General features: G+C 49.0%; 7 protein-coding genes across 7 annotated transcripts; 5 read left to right on the top strand and 2 right to left on the bottom strand.

The window, feature by feature from the left end:
• Positions 1 to 1,948: 1,948 nt before the first annotated feature.
• On the top strand, positions 1,949 to 2,833 carry K444DRAFT_53155 (uncharacterized protein). The gene has a single exon (XM_024874994.1). It carries the CDS (start codon positions 2,095 to 2,097, stop codon positions 2,602 to 2,604), a length of 510 nt encoding a protein of 169 aa, XP_024734293.1. The 5' UTR covers positions 1,949 to 2,094; the 3' UTR covers positions 2,605 to 2,833.
• Positions 2,834 to 2,868: 35 nt separating this feature from the next.
• Positions 2,869 to 5,101, top strand: K444DRAFT_535053 (uncharacterized protein; the record flags this gene model as incomplete). Its single annotated transcript, XM_024875257.1, has 3 exons — positions 2,869 to 2,967; positions 3,015 to 3,333; positions 3,393 to 5,101. The coding sequence occupies 3 exons, from the start codon at positions 2,869 to 2,871 to the stop codon at positions 5,099 to 5,101; spliced, it is 2,127 nt and encodes a 708-aa protein (XP_024734292.1).
• Positions 5,102 to 5,185: 84 nt separating this feature from the next.
• K444DRAFT_53142 (uncharacterized protein) lies at positions 5,186 to 5,655 on the top strand. Its single transcript, XM_024874980.1, has one exon. The coding sequence runs from the start codon at positions 5,271 to 5,273 to the stop codon at positions 5,598 to 5,600; it is 330 nt and encodes a 109-aa protein (XP_024734291.1). The 5' UTR covers positions 5,186 to 5,270; the 3' UTR covers positions 5,601 to 5,655.
• Positions 5,656 to 5,675: 20 nt separating this feature from the next.
• K444DRAFT_594351 (uncharacterized protein) lies at positions 5,676 to 6,584 on the bottom strand (the record flags this gene model as incomplete). Its single annotated transcript, XM_024878348.1, has 2 exons — positions 6,231 to 6,584; positions 5,676 to 6,171 (listed from the first exon to the last, which is right to left on the bottom strand). The coding sequence occupies exons 1-2, from the start codon at positions 6,482 to 6,484 to the stop codon at positions 5,676 to 5,678; spliced, it is 750 nt and encodes a 249-aa protein (XP_024734290.1). The 5' UTR covers positions 6,485 to 6,584.
• A 1,831-nt stretch (positions 6,585 to 8,415) lies between these two features.
• K444DRAFT_53096 (uncharacterized protein) lies at positions 8,416 to 9,734 on the top strand. The gene is made up of 4 exons (XM_024874940.1): positions 8,416 to 8,856; positions 8,908 to 8,994; positions 9,049 to 9,483; positions 9,697 to 9,734. Exons 1-3 carry the CDS (start codon positions 8,645 to 8,647, stop codon positions 9,320 to 9,322), a joined length of 573 nt encoding a protein of 190 aa, XP_024734289.1. The 5' UTR covers positions 8,416 to 8,644; the 3' UTR covers positions 9,323 to 9,483; positions 9,697 to 9,734.
• A 2,519-nt stretch (positions 9,735 to 12,253) lies between these two features.
• On the bottom strand, positions 12,254 to 13,671 carry K444DRAFT_693125 (NAD(P)-binding protein). The gene is made up of 6 exons (XM_024887836.1): positions 13,539 to 13,671; positions 13,376 to 13,446; positions 13,110 to 13,321; positions 12,959 to 13,034; positions 12,603 to 12,894; positions 12,254 to 12,530 (listed from the first exon to the last, which is right to left on the bottom strand). Exons 1-6 carry the CDS (start codon positions 13,570 to 13,572, stop codon positions 12,262 to 12,264), a joined length of 954 nt encoding a protein of 317 aa, XP_024734288.1. The 5' UTR covers positions 13,573 to 13,671; the 3' UTR covers positions 12,254 to 12,261.
• A 439-nt stretch (positions 13,672 to 14,110) lies between these two features.
• Positions 14,111 to 14,922, top strand: K444DRAFT_615841 (uncharacterized protein). Its single transcript, XM_024880807.1, has one exon. It carries the CDS (start codon positions 14,199 to 14,201, stop codon positions 14,643 to 14,645), a length of 447 nt encoding a protein of 148 aa, XP_024734287.1. The 5' UTR covers positions 14,111 to 14,198; the 3' UTR covers positions 14,646 to 14,922.
• The last annotated feature ends 782 nt before the right edge of the window (positions 14,923 to 15,704 follow it).

The following is a 15,704-nucleotide window of genomic DNA, read 5'->3' as shown; positions in this document are numbered from 1 at the left end:
TAATGTGGGGAGCAGCTGCAGCATCAAAGTGTGTGCATGAATTTGGATCTGTGCTGACAATCTTCGAATCTTTTCTGGCTGTGCTTTTACATAAACCAATGGGCAGCTCGCGGGCCCAACTAACTCGTAGAAAAGGAAGATGAAATGATGCGCGAAATCTCCCCGATGCGGAGCGGAGCGGATAAGAGATTTAAGATTCTGTTGCTGTGCTTGGCGGGAACGCAGTGCTTGAAACTTCTGATCGTGTGCTTCCATCGTAAGCGTTGCGTGCTTTGATGGGAGGAGGTGAGGTAGAGGTGTCCTTCAGGAGTTGAAGCAGTTGCTGAAAAATGAGCTGCCCCTCGTGCCCCTCTATCGCTGCTATCTTGTATCGATTGCTGGCCGTCCCGATGTTGTAGGGGCAATGCTTGCAGCCAAGTTCCCCGGAACCAAGGATTTGAATTGAATATCAGCGTGTTATTAGAGGAGATGCTTGCCCATAGTGAAGCTTTTAACGGGCAAGAGCAAGCTTACTTCGATCCTTGAAACGAAAATGAGAGGTTGTTGACGAGGTCCTGCCTGCCCTTCCGGAGATAGACATGGCGGGGCAGGCCTTCTCCTAACATTAAGGTTTCAGTGATCGAGATCCCAATTCTCCTTTAACTTTCTGATCGCTGCCCCTAGCTTGCTGTCACAGGCAGCTCGTCGAGATCTTGAAAGCACAAGTGCCGGCTGTTGTTTTCCTCATTTTTAAGCCTTGCAGGCGCCCCGTGTGGTTTGGCAGTCGTTTCTTTTTGCTTCAGCAGCTTTCACAGAGCTCGAGAAGCTCAGGATCTGGGGTCCAAGCCGCGTGGGGCCCTGGACAATGTGACAGGATTGCCAAGAAAGGAGCTGGATGAACAGTACTGTATGTGGCAAGGTTGTCGGAACGCCGGGTCGGTCCAAGGTGCATCGAGGACTCGAGGTGAGATGCCCTCGTGGGTTGATCGGAGGATCCATACGCAAAGAAGAGGAAGCACCGTCCCCACGATGTCTATTCTCAGAAATACTTCTATCATGCTGAGTGTTACAGTACAGTGCGGGAAGCTGGTTTCAAGACCATGACCGTTTGAGAAGGGCTGACCGGGTCCGTCAGCGCAAAGCCGGAACGCACAGACGGGCACGGCGAACATCCTGAAATTGGGAAGATAACCCCGCGTCGAGGGCGCGCTGGACGGGATTCTGTTGCATGAACAAAACAACTGCGTTTTCGGAAGTTGGGGATTCGATCAGTGAGGTTCCTGAATTCTCCGGCTCCAGACCTGCTTGCTGGAGGCACGAGCAAACATCGAGGGCAATGTTTGGAGGATTCAAAACTTCGATATGACTTCAGATAAATTGCTTAGTTTGAGGGTTGGTGGGGAACTGGTTGACCATCGGTTTGAGAGGCACTGAAACACTGTGGGCCAGTTGCACGTGTTGCCAGCGATGAAGCTGTCGTCGAATGACTTGCTTTAGTTAGAAAGTTACTTTTGACAGATGGTGAGACGAACGCAGCCAGTGCTTGAAAAGTCGCATTCGATGAATCAGGAAACTAGTTGCGAGTCAGGGGAGGCAGCAGAGCGGCTGACATGAAAGCAACAACATGCCATCATCACGAGTAAGCAGCGAGAGCTCTGAGTGCACGGTGAAAATGCAAGAATAGGAGGAGGCTGCGTGATCTGCCCTCTTGCCTTTGAGCCCGCAGCACTTCTTGAAGCCACCGGCATTTCTCGAGCAATCTCGAGGCTTCGGGAGTTTTGCTCGACAGCTCCACTCGATATTGAGGCCCGCTGCTTTCTTTTTACTTCATCCCAACACTAGCACCCGCGGACATCTTCGATGAGGTCCGGTGTGTTCAGCAGATTTTGCAGTGAAGTGTGTGTGCAACGCTGCAAGCGAGGGGCAGCCAAGACAATATCCAAATTGCCCCGCTCCCCTGCGCCATCAACCCAAATTCAACGTCTGTGCAAAGCTGCGAAATGCCTCATTAGCCAATTGCATCCCCAGTAGCCGCAGGATTTGCAGTCTTTTGCAGTGGCCGTGAGAAGCAATTCTTATTCATCAGGACGCTCAAACATTAGCCGAGCTGCTGTGATGGGTCAGCAGGAGGGAGTGCAGTTGAAGGTGCTCGAGTGGTGCAGCTGCAGCTGCCCCTCGCCCTTCCCTCCCTCGCCGCCTGCAGGAGCGCAGACAGGATGGCCCATCGCTACCACGCAACGCGGCAAGCTGACAATGCGTCGCTGCTGCACGGAGCACCTCGACGGTTGGCCTGCCCTGGCATTGTCTCGGGTCTGGCTGATCTCGGCGCTGGCTGGTCTCGGTGCAGGCTGCCTCTCTGGCCTGTCGGGCCCTGTCTTTGCCATGGGCTCAAGCGGTTTCATGCTCTTCTGTGGCCAGCCCGCAGCAACGCCTCACCTGCCAGCCCCATCCCTGGTCCATTCGTCGAATCGTGGTGGAGTGCTCTTCCGACTGGGAAGAAAGCTCTGTGTCTCTGTGTCTCAGACGCCACAGCGTTCATGGAGCTCCTCCTTCATGGGGCCTGGCTGCCGACACCATCGTAGGAGCTTGGTGACTAGTGTCCCCTGCTGCATGCTTGATTTTTGAGCAAGGGATGGAGGTTCAGATCCTTAAGTCGCCTCCGACGTCCTGGGGTCGGTCCAAGTGTCTGGTCCTCATAAGTATATCTTCCGCCGGTTGTTTGCAACTCTATTGATGTGCCAGTGGTCGATAGAGTTCTGTCAGCTTACTCGAATTTGTCTCCCATTCCTCGCCAGCTCTGTTGCTATTTCGAGGAGCTTACGTTAAGCTTCAGGATCACCTTTTTTGTCCTGTCCAACAAATCCAAAAGGCACCATTGGCAAAGCATATATGGCCCATATCGCTGACTTCCTGGTCGACACTCCGAGTAGTGCGGGGTTGAACAATTATATTGCGAGGGAGCTATCTCCACACTCTTCACATGATGCCGTATGTCCTCTGATCTCTTTGCTTTCATTTTCTGACGCGTATATTAGTCAACAGAGGTTCCCCAGGCGGACGAGAAGGAGAAGTATGTCTGGAGGATGCATCAACCGACGGAACCACGCAAATACCAACTGTTCCCCACAAAGGACAGACTATCGGTAGCGGCGGGACAGAAGAATGCAGAGGCAGAGCAGTCACAATCACAATCCACGACCATAGGGCAAAATGGGAGCACCGAGAAGGAGCGATCACTACTTGGCACTGCACTTCGACTGAAGCCCAAAGAGCAGACCCTCATCCGGAGAAGAAAGGTCAGTGTGCCAGAATTGGGTCCAATGACCACAGTGCAGGAGATAGCCATGGACTCTCGTGAGTTTTGCCCCTCAGAAAAGTTGTATGGTGTCGGTGAAACTGATTAGATTTCTTAGCAACAATACCCGGCCGCCCACCACTACATGAACGATCGATCAGTGCGCCCGGGAATAGCTGGCGGCAACATGTCTTTGGGGAATCCATGATGTCCTGCATATCCGGACCTGCACTGGACGAGAATGCTGAAATGGCTATATCGGCGGATAGTACTAATGCTCCAGCCGCAGCGAATATACCACAGGGTATCCAGCAAAACTGCCAAAGCTCTTCAGCCTCTTCATCAAACAACCCCAGATCAGTCTCGCCGAAACAACCCCTCTCTCCAAAGTCGCTGGCTCCTCTCGTCATCCCCTCGTCTTCACCTTCCCAAATCCAGCGCATTCCCCGGAAACCTTCAGGTACACGTCTGCGGTCCGGCAGCACTCCCCCAGACGTTCCACCAAAATCAGCCAGGATGATAGACAACTCTCCTTACTCTCGTGCATCCCCATATACTCCCATGTCGGCATCAAGTACCAGCCTCCTCTCCGCCACTACCGCCCCAACATCAATGGCTGCCACACCCAACTCCGCCATCCCTATTTCCATCCCAGAAGGTCGCTCCTCACCCAAGCTCGCCCGCTCAGTAACTCCCACCCCACCCTCTGCCTGCCCCGGTCCCATGGTCCCCGGGCACTCCCGCGGCGTCTCAGACGCCCCTCAACGCCAGTTCCCTCTCGGCGCCTCCCACGGCCACCGACGCCACGAATCCGAAGGCGGTGCCTCAATCATGGACCGCGGACGACCCAAAAAACGTGCAGATGCGTCCCCCGTCAAACGCTCGATCTCAAAACGGTCCCCTTCCACATCCGCCACCCTTCTCGAAGAGCAGAAAGCCTTCGAGCACCTACCCTCCGGGCACCCTGCTACAACAGCATCCACATTCCTCCCCGCCTCAGAAGTTGAGACACTCCGTAAACAAGCCATCGGCCAAGCATCCCGCTTCGAAGTCCTCAACTCCAAGGACGTTGACACTTTGTCCCGCGAACTCCGGGCTCTGGATGAAAGATGTGAATATCTCCGTAAAACGCACCGCTCTCTCCGCTCTGGAAGACGGAACCTCCACGACCGCATTTGCACTTATCTACGAAGTCCGCGCGTAGCGAAGTTCAGCCACGACAGCATGCTCAAACAAGAAGAGGCGCTCTCAGAACTCGATTCCTCTATCGACGATTGGGTGGCTAAGCTCGAGCAAGCGGAAAACCGACGGACGCGAGTGAGGCAGAAGTTACTGGAGCATGTGGCTGCAGCGTTGATTATGCAGCCAGTGGTGGAGCAGGAGAGAGGAGGGCATGTGGTAGAAGAGGAGAAGCATGTTGTGCAGATAGCACTAGCGATGGCGATTGCTCCGAATGGGGAAAATACGCCACCTCGCTCCCCTACAAAAGGCCAATCTCCAGAAAGATTAGACCGAGTGGTTGAGGAGGTCAAAGTCACAAGCCCTGAAAGTCGACGTGGTGGAAGAGACGTCGAAAGCATCCGCATTTATGCGGATTCAGATTTGTCGGCTCTGTTGGCAGATGTCGAGGAGGAGATTAATCGCATGGGCGAGCAGGGGGAGATGCATGAGAGGGAGAGGTTGGAGAGGGAACGACAAGAGAGAGAAAGGAAAACGGAGGACACGATTGCGGCAGGCATCACGCTGAATGCGGTTGCGTTTGAGGGGATGTTAGCGCATCAGAGGAGTTTGCAGAATATGAAGATGCCGATGCCCGAGTTTGTTTGAGCTGTGAGCGCAGCGAAGAGCGAGGAAATGAGAATAAGAAAGAGGAAGAGAGATTGATCACGAGACCACGGCTGCACGCCACCCACCTTCGGTGTTGTTACGATTCGATGTTGATGTTGATATTTGGCGATGTTTGCTTCTTTCGTTTACTTCATGATTATATGCTTGCATGGCTTGCCTTGTCACTTTATCACTCCGTTTGTTTTCTTGTTACATCATTTTTCTTGTTACAAACTATTTGCGTATCGTTGATACCAACATTTACAGGAGTTTTTGGAGATGCGGTGCCTGGTTCAGTGCCCTTTGCAGTTGGGACGGCAAAATTCGCTTGTTTTGCAGAAAGTTACTTGTATCATCTCTTGGGGAGCTTGTGTTTTGTTATTGTGTGAAGATCAGAAAGACGTGTTCAAAGGTTGGATTTGGGAGGAAGGTTAGGGAGATTCGTAGATACATATCAAATGAATCATCAACCATCATACATTTCTCCAAGCATATATGAAGTGGTATCATTCTCATCTAGCCTAGCCATACATATATATCATACACAAACGCCATCCCTCACCTACTTCATCAATCAAATCCCAGCCAACCTCCTCATAGCAGCGTTACTCAACGTCCTGCCCTCCCCACTAACGCCGCTCTCCCCCTCCTTATGCGCCCCTCCATCACCCATCGCCAACTCAACCAGCACCTTACCCAACTCCTTCGTCGGACTCATCATACTAGGCAACAGTCCTCTAAACACAGGCAACGCAGCCTTCTCCACCATGCCCATCGCTGCCGTCCGCCTCGGCACAAAATCTTTCACCTCTGTATGGAACGTCGGATCCACGGCTCCTGGTCTCAAACTTATCGGTCTGAGGTTTGCGTATTCAGGTTGTTTGGATAAAGCGACGAGGGAGGATTCCGTCAGCCCTTTGATCCGCGCCCAGTGTTGTGTTAGGAAGGAAGGGGTGGTTGTTGCCCCTTCGCCGGAGACGTAGATGAAGTTTACTGGTTTTGGGGCAAGGGTTGTAGAGAGGGCGCGTGCGAAAGCTAATGGGTATGTGTTTGTGATCTGCTCGTATTCTCTGCCACCAATTATCCATCAGCCTATCTTTGAAATCGAGAGGGTGGGGAGGGGAAGTACGGTTTTGATACCGAGACAGAGGAGATGCCCTGCGCCCATACGACACCATCTACATCCTTCAACTGGTTCAACAATTCAGGCGGGTAGGTGGCATAGTCTTTATGAATTATGACGCGCGCTTTGGAGTGTCCCTCGACTTGGGCAACTGGTCTACGAGAGAGGATTGAGACTTTTGAGACGGAGGGGGTGACGAGCATTTGTTGGAGGACGGCGGAGCCGACAAGGCCTGTGGCCCCAGTGAGGACGAGATGCATTGTGCGATCAGGAGGTGAGCTCTAGAGTCGATGGGCGAGGTGAAAGGGAAGGGAATTGATGGCAGAGAGAGGTGTGAGAAAGAGGGAAGGAGCATGCGTGATATATGTTTGCGGAGGGTCGGGAGAACAGCGGAGGAGACAAGGCTGAGGTCCGAAAATCCGCTGGAGATGGGCGGGCGGCCGCATTGCCGCATTGCTTGGCAGTAAGCCAGTTGCAGATGTGTTTCTTCCTTCATCTCCATAAGGCTCTGCACTGTACCAAGTGGCCTGTCCTCAATTTGTTGTGCTGCAAAAACAGCAGTGAGGGAATATGTGGGATGGTGTTCTCTACTCTATGGAGGTCTTTTGAGAAGGGTTTGAAGTCTGGCTTGCTGACGCCTCGAAGAGGGGGAAATTGTAAACCGACACCCCCAGGTATTGATTGGGGGCGGAGGGGGCGTCGATTAATTTAATTAGCCTGTTAAGGTACTCTAACTTATTATATTAATTAAAGGCTACTATTAAATATATAAGCTAGAGAGTTTTGCCACGTTCTTATAAGCTAATAATAAAGCTACTTACAAGAAATTAATATTCTAATAATAGCTTTTATTAACTAGATTCTTAAAATTTAAAATAATTAGCCTTAAAAGTCCTTATAACTTAGGCATTCCCGATTTAAATTTAGGTACTCTGTTGCTAAATTTCTAGGCTCTCTTAAGGCTACCTTTAAACTATAAAATAATAACTTTTTAACTTCTTTAATTTTAAGAACTATTACTAATTACTATTTTATAAAAAGTTTATATTTGAATAGCCTATAATTGACCCTATAATAATATAAAGAATTTTTTAATTTTATTGACTTCTTATAAAGTAATTTAAATTTAAAGATAAAGGTAAGTTTCGGTATTCCTATCCGAGTGCCTTTATTTCAGGTTAGTCTGGCCCCAAATCGACACCTGGGGTGTCGTTTTACATTTTCCCACTCGCAGCTGCCAAGATGAATTTTCGACATGGAAATTCTGATATCCAGCGGTGACAGTTTTATTTGGATCCGTGTCGAGTCGCCCTCGCCAATAATAAATGAGACTTCTGGTTTCAAGCTAATGTGCTCTGAGGCGATTATCAATGGCAGCCTCCTTGGAAGAGCCTGATACAGGGGTTCTCGGACGCGAGAGAAGCTCGACACACGACTCACAACAGAGGGTAGAACTCTGATATCTACCCAATAGTGATATTAATGTGCGCGGGGGGGAGGCTGGTTTGACACGAGGGCTTGCTTTCAACGGTCGAATCCGATCGGTCCAAAAAGGCTTAGTGGGGGCCTCTGAGAGGCCTTCCACTTTCTATCCAATGGAAGTCCAGTGCCAGAGTTGTCCTATCAGGCGTGCAGTAAAATTGCGTGCTTCCTGCTTCCTGAATGGACAACCACACAAGCTTACTGCACATGGCGAATCCCCGACAGCCTCTTGGAGGCCCTCCGGCTTTTCCTGGCTGGTATAAAGACCTCACACGTTCTCTCGCATCCAACATACATTCTTTCATCTTTTTCTGGTCTCACAAAGTTCCGGTGGTCCATCACACTATCTGGGAGGGCTTGAACCCTCCGTTAAACCCCCCTGCGGGGGTGGGTGACCGCCTGTTCCTCCCTAGCCTGGTCTTGGCCGGGTCGCGCAGCCCGGCCTTTGCGACATCTCCTACAATGGATCTAGTTTGGTAGTTAACGGTGATAGCTTTGATCCCTCGTCCGAATTTTACGTTGTTCCGTCCAGTTCACCTCAACCCAGTTTCCCCTTCGACAATTACCTCGATTTCTCCTCCCTGCAACCTGCCACACCATGCGAAGATACCCAACCTGATATCTTGAGGAGCCAACGACAAGCCCCAGGACACTCGGACACAAGAGTCCACGAATCAGATGCATTGAGAAATCAGATTCCGTCTCTCTCCGGTCCCGAAGCTTTTCTCTTCAATGACTACCTCAACCCGGAACCTAGTGAGCTTATCTGGAGTCTCCTCTCCCAAAGCCAAGATAATCAAGATGACATTGCCGGTACTGGCAACCTCTCATCAACTGGCTTGGGTATTGATTTTGACTGGAACGATCCGCTCAATGCGGCCGACATACTCTATCCAACAACTTTCCCGGCGGAGCCAGATAATGTACTGGCGCCCGAGATGGAGCACCCACCGACCCAGTCCTTAGACTCAATAGAGTTATCAGTAATGCCTCGACCCGTAACAAGTACTTTACCACGAAAGAGGTCAAGGTCAAGCTCCTCGTCATCACCAGAATCCAGTCAATCGCACAAGCGCCTGATACCGTCTGCCGTTCATCGATGCAAGTGGGCCCTCTGCTTGGAGACTTTCAATCAGCCTTCAGATCTGCGGTGAGTTTAAAAGATTCATTCTCCCCCATGACGCTGATAGTTCTACTCCAGAGCCCACGTCCGAACTCATGCAGCTTCTCAGACCAAATGCAGGTGGAGCGAATGCCTCAAAGTCTCAGACTCTACACCCAATCTAATGTGAGTCCTTCTCATGTGCTCTGCATAGTTCTATGAATTGAATGAAAATAACAGGAGGCATTTGGATTCACACACAAAACCGCACACCTGCTCCGACTGTGAATATCGAGGAGCTACAAGGAGATGTCTCTCCCGGCACAAAGTCCGACATGGCTTCACTTCTGGTGTCTCCATATACTATTGCCCCGCTCGCACATGCCCATACGGACAGGATGGGCACAAACCGCCATATGGACGCCGCGACCATGCTGTCAAGCATATCAATACAAAACATCCCGGCTCAACCGACGGCCCCGTTCCAGGAACCTATCGACTTCAAACGACATAGTATTAAGGGAAACAACAACGTAACAATTAGGACGAAATCAAAGCTAATCATCGGGTCGATGCTCTGAATGGATAGACTGCAAGTGCGATGAAATGCCCGTGTCGCTGACTTACGCCCGATAAGCAGACTGAAAAAGTGTCTGATGTCTGGGCTGCCAATCAGTAGGATACCCGTTCGTACCTCCCACTTAGCACCCTAGGTGGTCAGTGAATCCGATTTGGCCACGAAAGCGATCGGGCCAAGTGTATACCTAGCAAATTTTACGGCAGGCATAAGCCAGCTAGAAATACCTCCCATATAAATTTACTAGGTAAACACTTGGCCCGATCGCTTTCGTGGCCAAATCGGATTCACTGACCACCTAGGGTGCTAAGTGGGAGGTACGAACAGGTAATGACTACCACAGTGGTACGAATCTTGGAGGAAGGGCTGGAAATGTAACATCGCCTCTGGGATCTATTCGAGGAAGAGTCGGCCAGCGACTACTGGAGGAATAAGGTCTCCTTTCTCTTTTTCCTTTTTTCGACATCCCTTGGGGCGCCGAGTCATTAATTCTTGTGGTACAGAAATGAACTAACCAGCGAGCTTGTGGTCTCGCATGCTGCCACTACCTTGAAAATAATCTACGAGCGATTCCGCTACGTAGTATCCAATAGTGGGTTGTCCAATTCTTATGACCCTAAATATTACTAATTCGCTTTTTGCAGTTACGCTATGTAGCATGTAGCATCATGGCTCGTGGATATTTTTTCAAGGTAATGAAAGCATGCGGTTCAGCATGCGATACCACAAGTGAGTTCAACACTGTACTGGAAAAATTAAGGACTCTGCGCCGCGCCGAGTTTTACATCCCTTCGTTAGGGATAGCGTCAAGCTCTCCAATGTTGGGAGGTTTGCTCCACATTCGACCATAGCAGGAACTACTATTTTATTCCTATCCGTTGCGCTGCCACCAGGGACGAATTTCCGTGATCAAATATACCGCAAAATTGCAGCAAATCAGAGGTCTTAAATTAAAGAATCTGGCGATATGATTTGCTGATTCAGTTCGCTTAGATATGCACGGGTCAATTCGTCCCTGGTGGCAGCGCAACGGATAGAACATAGAGTCTCCCAAATATCTGCGTCTATATTAGCATGAAAGCATTAATCGGTTTGCAATGATCCACTCCCCACTCAAATCGAACAGTCTTGCTAATACGGCCTCAGAATTCACTGAAAGGCGGATCTGTGACTCAAAACAAAGGTTTCTGTGGTTATTGTACCTGCTTGTTGTCAGTATGCCGGTCTATGTCAAGTCGCACTTCTCAGTGTAGTTCGGTTGGAATACTGTCTACGGCATGCCGCCTGGTTTCATTTTAATGATTCTTTGCCTTTGGTAGTCTGATTCTCCCCCAGCTACCCCAAAAGCTCATGATGACTCCGGGTTACCTTTCTATTCTCCGGTGAAGGACAGTAAAGTGGCTTTATTGATTAGGGCGGGGGGATGGGCGTTTCTTTAGTATTTCGTCTTAGGGTTTGAGGGGTGTACTACATCTACTTAAAATTTAACAATCTTTAACGGTCGAAGCTTGATGAGACAGCCTTTGAACAGTACTCTGTGTTTCCCGGTTTCCCTTTCTTATTGTGATCCTCGATCACGTGACATAACATTTTGACACTATGCTATCAACTGGACTTGATCTTCTATGGAGGCTAACCATGTCCTAATAAGCTCTAATAAAATGCAGCGAGGAAACCTCCCAAAAGTTGGATTGCAGAGTTAAAGGGGTGAGGAAGATATTGGGCTCTCCTCTGATGCCAGTATCGGGAGTTATTGATGAATTTCATGAACGAGGTATGCTGCATATCTCTCCCGCCTCGCGGCAAAGTTCTGACTAGTGACGTGGGTCTGCGGGCACCTTTAGATCGAAGCAGAGTGGCCGTCCTAGACTCTCGGCAAATTCTTCCCCTTGCCCCTGAATTTAGCGATTGAGCCCCTGAAGATTAAGCGAGTCAACCCCTAAAAACACCGGACTTCCAGTCCCAATGCTCACTCCGTAACGTGCTCAATGGCGAGAGTCTATGAAAAAGAATAAGGGAAGAGAATGGTCAATTTGTACAAAGAGAGGCGCAACGTGCCAGTCCTCATTTCTCAAATCCCCTTGTAGCTCGGCTCTCGTATTCATACTGAACCCCCGCCAAGAGGTGCGAGCAAGTATATCATGGCCATTGGAGCTCTGCTTTCCGAATTGAATGCTCAGCTCCCCCGACTCCGTAGGTTTGAACTGAAGTATGAAGCTATGGACGCTCCATTTTGACCTTGGTTCTGAAAGCGCCACTTCTCTACTATCTCCACCACATTGACTTACACTCATCAACCTGCAAAGTCCCGCAAAGAAGAATCTACCACAACCATGCAGTTTCGGTTATCCACCTTACTCGCCACAATCTTAGTTGCTCTTAGTATGGAAGCTCGTGCATCTCCCCTCGGTCCGGCCCCTCGTTCGATCTGTGTTCCTGGTCAGCATCGCTGCGTCGGCATTGCTATCGTCCGCATCCCAATGTTATTCACAAGTAATAGACTGCGGGCTAATTTGTGTATACAAGGGGAATGGGGTTGTATTTTGGGTTTGTTTCCCTTTCTTGTGTCTTTCGGTGTTTACGGGGTATATGCTGAGTCGATTAATGCAAGGAATAAAATCACCCTTGTTTCTCCAGAATGAATCCAGCACTGAGTGCACATGGAATATACTAAGAGAGGGACTAGTGTGTAGTGCTATTTTATGAGAGATAGATGTTGTTTTCTTCAGAGAATAGACGGGACATATGGTTTCTGGGGGTAGGGTTGTATTCAGTGGGGGTAAGAAAACATATTCGACCCTGTGAAATACATTCTAAGCTCTCTTAAAAATTCCCAGACTATTTCCAAGTACACAGTATGATTTCACCGTCACGTCCTAATCCTTCCCCGTCCAATATTTCTCCAGAAATTCCTCCGCATCAGTAAATTTGTAGTCTGGTAGCAAGCGATTCCACTGATCCGATACAACCCAAGATTTACAAAGACCACTGAGAAGAACACCTCGAAGAATAACTTTGGAGAAGTGTTCCTTTTGTTCTGGAGAAAGACCTTGCTCTTTATAAAATTGCGGGACCCAGGAACCGTGAAAGTCGCCGGCGCGAACGTCGTCTTCCGGAAGATAAGTGATATCCCACGGTTTGCCACCTATCATTTAGATTTATCAGTGATTTAATTTGTTTTATGGGTGTTGGGTTTCATTCTTTTGGTAATGCATACCTCGAACCCTCTTGCCAATTTCTAACAACTTGGGAGTTGAGAGCGTAGTTCCATGGATGCCGCCAACTACCGGCCATTCGCCCTCGTACTCAATCGCTCGAGCCACAACATTAGCAATATCATTCGCGGTCGTCACTGTGAATTCTGAGTTGCCGTTCTCGAGAATGATTGCTCGACGCTTGAAAAAGTCGATCCATAATTCCTGTGAAGGTTGGATGTACTTGTTCGCTGTACCTGGTGGTACAAGATAATCGACGAGAAACCCGGGTTGGAAAAGCGTATATTCGAGAACCTGTCAAAGTGCTGTGAGAAGTGTCGTATAAAAATTAGGGAAGGAAAAAGACTTGACGACGTACTTTCTTCTCCTTATTGATTTCTTCAAGATAGGCCCTCACATTTGCCTTTTCGGTATACCATGGCAACTCCTCGACGCTTGAGCTATTCGTCCACCAGACTTGGTCAGTTCAGTCTCTCCTCGCTTGAGAGCACCACGGTAATGTCACTCACCCAGACCACTCATTTGGAGCAAAACGCTTGACGCCTGCGGCGACTGCCGAATCAATCAACATCTTCTGGGCGGCACTCCCGGCGTCTGCGTGAGCGCTGCTGAAGCACAGAACAGTGTGTACACCACTGAGGATGCCGGTGAGTTGAGTTTTGTCTGTGTAATCTGTCTTAACCCAGGTCACGCCAACTCTGTCTTCAACAGTGGCAAGGTCCTGGGTTTAGGCCGATCAGCAAATTTATACCATTATTGTATGAGGGTTTGGTACCTTGCGGGAGAGGATTAGGATATCATGTTTTTGGGTCGTTACTAGTCTGTCAATGATTTCTTGGGCGATTTCTGTTCAAGATGGAGTCAGCTTGGGGACTAGAATGTGAAAATAGGGGAGGTGGTCTGTATATGATGGACAAATGTATTTTTTTTTGACTTACGCCCTGAACCCCCAGCTACGGCGATTTTAACCATGTTTTGTGAGATTTGATTTGATGACTAAATGAGGATAATGTGCATGGGTTGACACTCAATCCATTCTGAGAAGCGGATATCCTTTTAAATATGAATGAGTATATATCAAGTGGTAATAGTAGGCTCGGCCTCCTTCGCGCGAGACGAAGCGCGAGGAAGGCCGAATCGACTGTCAAGCCGTATTTTCGTCAACTCGTGGCTTGATAGCGTGACTGGGAAGAAGGTTGTCTGCCCCCCTTCGGTGTAACTTTTCCTAATTTTGATATGGTTTTGATCCAATCGTGGTCCTAGTCCACGGGCGGGGTAGGGGCTGTAATACCCACATTATTGACCCAATAGCCGAAACACGCCTTTGTCATCCCGTTTTGGGCTCCTCCTCTCATGTGGTTCATTATTACCAATCACGATCTTAACGATCTCAGGACAACAACACTCCCCTGATCAGCGCCAGGTGTGCGGTTCAAGTCCAAATGTCCAGCCCCGTTGATACAAGTTCGTCCGAGCCCGAGTCAAACCCGTGCCCCATGCTCCCCGATGAGCTGAAGCCATACCTCACCCTCCTCGACACGCCCTTTGGCCTACCAGTTTGCATCATTTGCCAAAACGCTGTCCTTCCAAGGAGCCTTATGGACCACCTCCGAAAACAGCATCACATACCTGTCAACCTCCGGGCCGCCGTTCGATCTCTAGTATCTACATTACCGTCACTAGACATCGCCGATTTACACAGTGGCTGGGACGGTTACCCTCCCCTGAAAGCACTACGTGTAGTAGACGCATTTCAATGCAAGCACTGTCCTTTCATTCGTCGAGATATCACCGATGTGCGGAAACATATCAATAAAAAACATGGTATTTCGGCATCTGGTAGTTATGACGAGATACAGGCTCATTCTTGGCTTGGTGGTCGGAGAGCTGTATATTGGAGGGTAGAGGTGTGTGGAGCAGATGGGGCGAACGAAGGACCACAGTGCACTTGGGGCCTTTTTGGTAAAGGGTGGGGTGATAAAACACCCAGGAGTTGGCCCAACGCGTTGGTCGAGAAATTGTTGGTTCTCGAGGGTGGTTGGTAGTAGCGCGTTCAAATTCGCCATCTGTTGAACTGAAGCCCCGGAGTGGAATTACAGGTTAGAGAGAGAAAATGCAATGATACTAGCGTCACAGTGTGTTTCTGTCTTTTTGGAGGGGGTTGAGTGACAAAACAACGAGGATCTGGCCGAGAGTGCTGGTGGAAAATGTTTAGGCGCCTCTTCAGGGGGATTTTTGCATACGGTACTATACGGGAAGTTGTGCTAAGCGAGGTTTCTCTTACCTCTGTATTATAGTAAGACACATATATATCGTTGGTAGGAAGTTTCTCTTGATTTATAGGTAGTACTTATTAGAGATAGTAAAGGTTATGTCTCCTCTGGTTGCAGCAATAGCCGCTGCATTAATATCCTTTGCTATCGCCTCCGCACCGCAGAAATAAACTCAAGCCTTGTTTTTTCTACGTCCCAGAGAGACAGCAGTTGCCCCATTAGCAATCATGCTCTCAATATTATTTCCAACCTTGTTTCCAATTCCGTCAAAAATGCCTTGAAAGTTTGGACTACGGTACCAAAATTTATTTGATAGCGGACCGCGGTCGGGGCAGCTGTGAAATGTGCGTCAAGTACAAATGAATTCGAAGAAAGAACGACGAGTCCATGCCAGATAACATGGTATGTGCTTTCATTTTAAGAGAAGAGAGCCAACTGTGGAATAATTTCAGAGCCATCATTCCTGAATCCAGCTGAATTCAATGCGGTGTGAAGCTGTCGGGAGTTGCATGTGTGCACGCTGATGATAAATGTTTCTTAGGACAGACTACCAGCCGCATTTTTTCTAAGTCGCAACAAGTCAGTAAAAGCAGTCCGCCAAGCGAAGCAATTTCTCAGATGGGGCTTTTTGGCAAGACTTTATGTTAATATTACACCCTGACTTGGGAATCTCATTGTCTCACCTGCCCTCCTGTCGTGAACAACTCTCAATTTGCTTTTCAAGCAAAAGTGTCAAGAATACTAAACTAACCCTAAATAATAGAGAATGAGCTTACTGATAATAAAAGCGAATTGATTCCTTAAGATGTGATTCTTTAGACTTAACAACAG

Source organism: Hyaloscypha bicolor (assembly GCF_002865645.1).
Source record: "Hyaloscypha bicolor E unplaced genomic scaffold K444scaffold_117, whole genome shotgun sequence".
NCBI classification, from domain to species: domain Eukaryota; kingdom Fungi; phylum Ascomycota; class Leotiomycetes; order Helotiales; family Hyaloscyphaceae; genus Hyaloscypha; species Hyaloscypha bicolor.
This window is presented reverse-complemented; position numbering and strand designations above follow the sequence as displayed.

Coding starts and splice junctions, on each gene's coding strand:
- K444DRAFT_53155 (XM_024874994.1), top strand. CDS start 2,095: ATGGGTCAGCAGGAGGGAGTGCAGTTGAAGGTGCTCGAGTGGTGCAGC.
- K444DRAFT_53142 (XM_024874980.1), top strand. CDS start 5,271: ATGGCTTGCCTTGTCACTTTATCACTCCGTTTGTTTTCTTGTTACATC.
- K444DRAFT_53096 (XM_024874940.1), top strand. CDS start 8,645: ATGGAGCACCCACCGACCCAGTCCTTAGACTCAATAGAGTTATCAGTA. Junction 8,857..8,907: donor AATCAGCCTTCAGATCTGCG/GTGAGTTTAAAA, acceptor GTTCTACTCCAG/AGCCCACGTCCGAACTCATG. Junction 8,995..9,048: donor GACTCTACACCCAATCTAAT/GTGAGTCCTTCT, acceptor TGAAAATAACAG/GAGGCATTTGGATTCACACA.
- K444DRAFT_693125 (XM_024887836.1), bottom strand. CDS start 13,572: ATGGTTAAAATCGCCGTAGCTGGGGGTTCAGGGC. Junction 12,895..12,958: donor AAATCAATAAGGAGAAGAAA/GTACGTCGTCAA, acceptor GCACTTTGACAG/GTTCTCGAATATACGCTTTT. Junction 12,531..12,602: donor AATTGGCAAGAGGGTTCGAG/GTATGCATTACC, acceptor TCTAAATGATAG/GTGGCAAACCGTGGGATATC.
- K444DRAFT_615841 (XM_024880807.1), top strand. CDS start 14,199: ATGGACCACCTCCGAAAACAGCATCACATACCTGTCAACCTCCGGGCC.